Source organism: Pundamilia nyererei, unplaced genomic scaffold (assembly GCF_000239375.1).
Source record: "Pundamilia nyererei isolate P.nyererei 1_Seehausen unplaced genomic scaffold, PunNye1.0 scaffold00376, whole genome shotgun sequence".
Classification (NCBI taxonomy): domain Eukaryota; kingdom Metazoa; phylum Chordata; class Actinopteri; order Cichliformes; family Cichlidae; genus Pundamilia; species Pundamilia nyererei.
In genome coordinates, this window is record NW_005187777.1 from 275,464 (window position 1) to 278,133 (window position 2,670).

Sequence of the window (2,670 nt, forward strand, 5' to 3'; positions counted from 1 at the left end):
ACACACACACACACACACACACACACACACACACACACACACACACACACACACACACGTGTGTACTTTACAAAAAGTTTCATCAGTGGGTGAAAAGAAACTATTTAACTAAAAAAATAAAGTAAAACATAATTTAATTGTTGTTCGTTTTTCTTTAACATAGCGATGACTCGTTGTGTAAACCTTCAGACTTACTAGGCTTGCATTTTTTTTGTAAGTACTGTGTAATCAGTTTCATATTCCCTTTTGTTCCTGTTTATGTAACAAACACAAATGCATTCGTTGGTTCTGAAGCTAGGATAGTGCGTCAACAGTGTTCTACAGGAACTACAAAAGGGTGTGTGAGCGGTGCTTCTGTCAGACACGCTCAGCTGTAGGATGTCACTCGGTTGTGTATAAAAACATCAGTTCAGACCTGAAACCTCCAAGAAAAGATAAAAGAGAACTAGTGAGACTAACTTTTGATTTCGGAGGTGAGAGCAGAACGGATGTGCCAGGCAATTTTGCACCTGCTGATCTTGATGACACTCAGCTGTCACTCTTTGGCTGAAAATGAGACAAATGTCACCTGTCCAGAACACCAAAGGGCTTTTGGGGGCTCTTGCTTCGAATTTGTGGGTATCCGGCGCTCTTTCTTCAGCGCTCAAGCTTGGTGTGAGGGGAATGGAGGACACCTTGCTTTTATCCCTGACGAGGACACCCAGTACTTCCTTGAGAGACACATGGACACTAAGGAAGACTTTTGGTTTGGTGTGGCACCATCTGCTGAAGGTAAGAAGTCACACTTGTTTTTATTGTTAGTGAATATTTCCCAGCAGACCTCTAACTGATGACTTTAAATCAAACATTAACAACAAAACGTTTGCATGGACGAACTGTGCATCAGTTCCAAAACTAAACGACCAAAGACGCCTTTTTCTTACTGCACTGATAATGCTCTCTTCTCCTGTGGTTAGAAAATCAATCAGAAAATCAATTCTGTATCTCGGATGGTGGAGAATGCTCAGATTAAACAAGGCACAATACAAAGGGCTAGGAAATCAGCAGTCTGACAAATTATGGTAAATTTGTTCCCACTGAGATTTTCACAGCATAGAGAGAAATGGCTTCATATAACACACTGATTGAGAATTCTGCACAAAGTAAAAATATAAAGTACACTTAAAAAAAAACAATTTACACCCACCAGGTTAGTAGTTGGAGTCAACTTGGACCGCAGTTTATAATAATAAACTTTTTGTAAGCCCCAAATGGTAACAGAAACTGAATGAGCTCTGCTCTAGATGCATTATTGATGCGTGTATGTTCATCAGTGGGCTTTTTGGCTTTTTTGCATCATCAGGTCATCTCTCTTGGCTCGATGGTTCACCTGTCACATATTCAAAGTGGGTGAGCAGTCCAGAGCCTGGAGCAGCTTGTGGCTTCGTCCTGAGAAACTCAGGCTTTCACTGGGAGGCCAGAAACAACTGCAGCAAAAACCAGAGTTTTATTTGCCAGTTTGGTAAGTATTCTGTCAAAGACTGTGTTGCACACTGAATCACTCCATACGAAGAATTACTTTTACACTGCCTTGTAATCTTTTCAGAGTCTGGGAGAACCATTGTGTGTGAGGGTCATAACACCACTCTGCAGTGTGGTTCGGGTCAGGTGTTGATGATAGACAGTGGCTTCTACGGTCGTAAGAGTATTCATTACTGTCGATCCAAGTTCCCTCCACCAGCATCTCCACAACATGAGTGCGGCTGGGCGGACGCTGTAGAATCAATTACAGGTAAAACACGGTCAAATGGCGTCTGAGTGCAGCAACTACAGAGATAACTTCATCATTATTTCATTGTTGATCTTGTAATTCTAATTTATGTGCGAGCGGTCTAATCTGCACAGTGATCATAGCGTCATAATGGTCCCTCTCATTAAACCTGCTGAACTCGGGTAGGAAAACAAACACTGGCGCCTTATAAAAGGTTCTGCATGAATGAAAACTGTGGTGAAATTCTATCCACGTAGAAGCCTTATCTCTTACATCACAAAGAACACACTGTCTCACTGGAGCCCCTTCTTTGTAAAGATAATTGCCCATCGGGACATTTACGTAAGAACGCAAACAATAATGGCTTAAAAGCTTAATTGTCAGTAAAGATACATAGATGATTTCCATCTATCAGAGTAAATATTGACTTTTGAATTTAACTGATGACTGAAGCAGGCGGCCGTTTGTCATCGTTTAACGTTGATTCCATTTCATCCTGTTCGGGCACTGCAGGACTTTTCAGGTTTGGAGCGCATTCACCTTTTTAAACTGTACATCCAATCTATAGCATCTTTAGTGGCATGCAAAAAAATAAAACACATACAATAAAAATCACATTTCTACATATGGATTAGTACCAGGCACTGTCCCACCTTTTATCTACTATGCTGCGGATGTGCCTCAGCTAAAATGACTGACTAACTGCAGACCACCATTCAAAGTATCATTTTTGAATATTCATGGCTTTCACTCAACTGCAAACAAAAGCCTTTTATCAGGCTTTACTGGCTATTTTTACAGCATAATTTCTACATCCATAAGTCTGGTAAGCCTTCTGGTATTCCTTGTCAAAATTAGAACAACCAGAAACCAGATATGGTCCAATCAAATCATCTTTTTAAGCAGAGGCGGAGCCAGAC

The 2,670-nt window shown here is 40.9% G+C and overlaps 1 protein-coding gene across 1 annotated transcript in view; it reads left to right on the forward strand.

Moving 5' to 3' along the window:
• The first annotated feature begins 521 nt into the window (after positions 1-521).
• LOC102200928 (polycystic kidney disease protein 1-like 2) overlaps positions 522-2,670 on the forward strand; it is a 43,033-nt gene continuing 40,884 nt past the window's right edge. The window contains exons 1-3 of the mRNA XM_013915840.1: positions 522-771; positions 1,343-1,501; positions 1,586-1,771. Coding sequence (XP_013771294.1) covers positions 522-771; positions 1,343-1,501; positions 1,586-1,771 — 595 coding nt within the window. The remainder of the gene's footprint in view (positions 772-1,342; positions 1,502-1,585; positions 1,772-2,670) is intronic.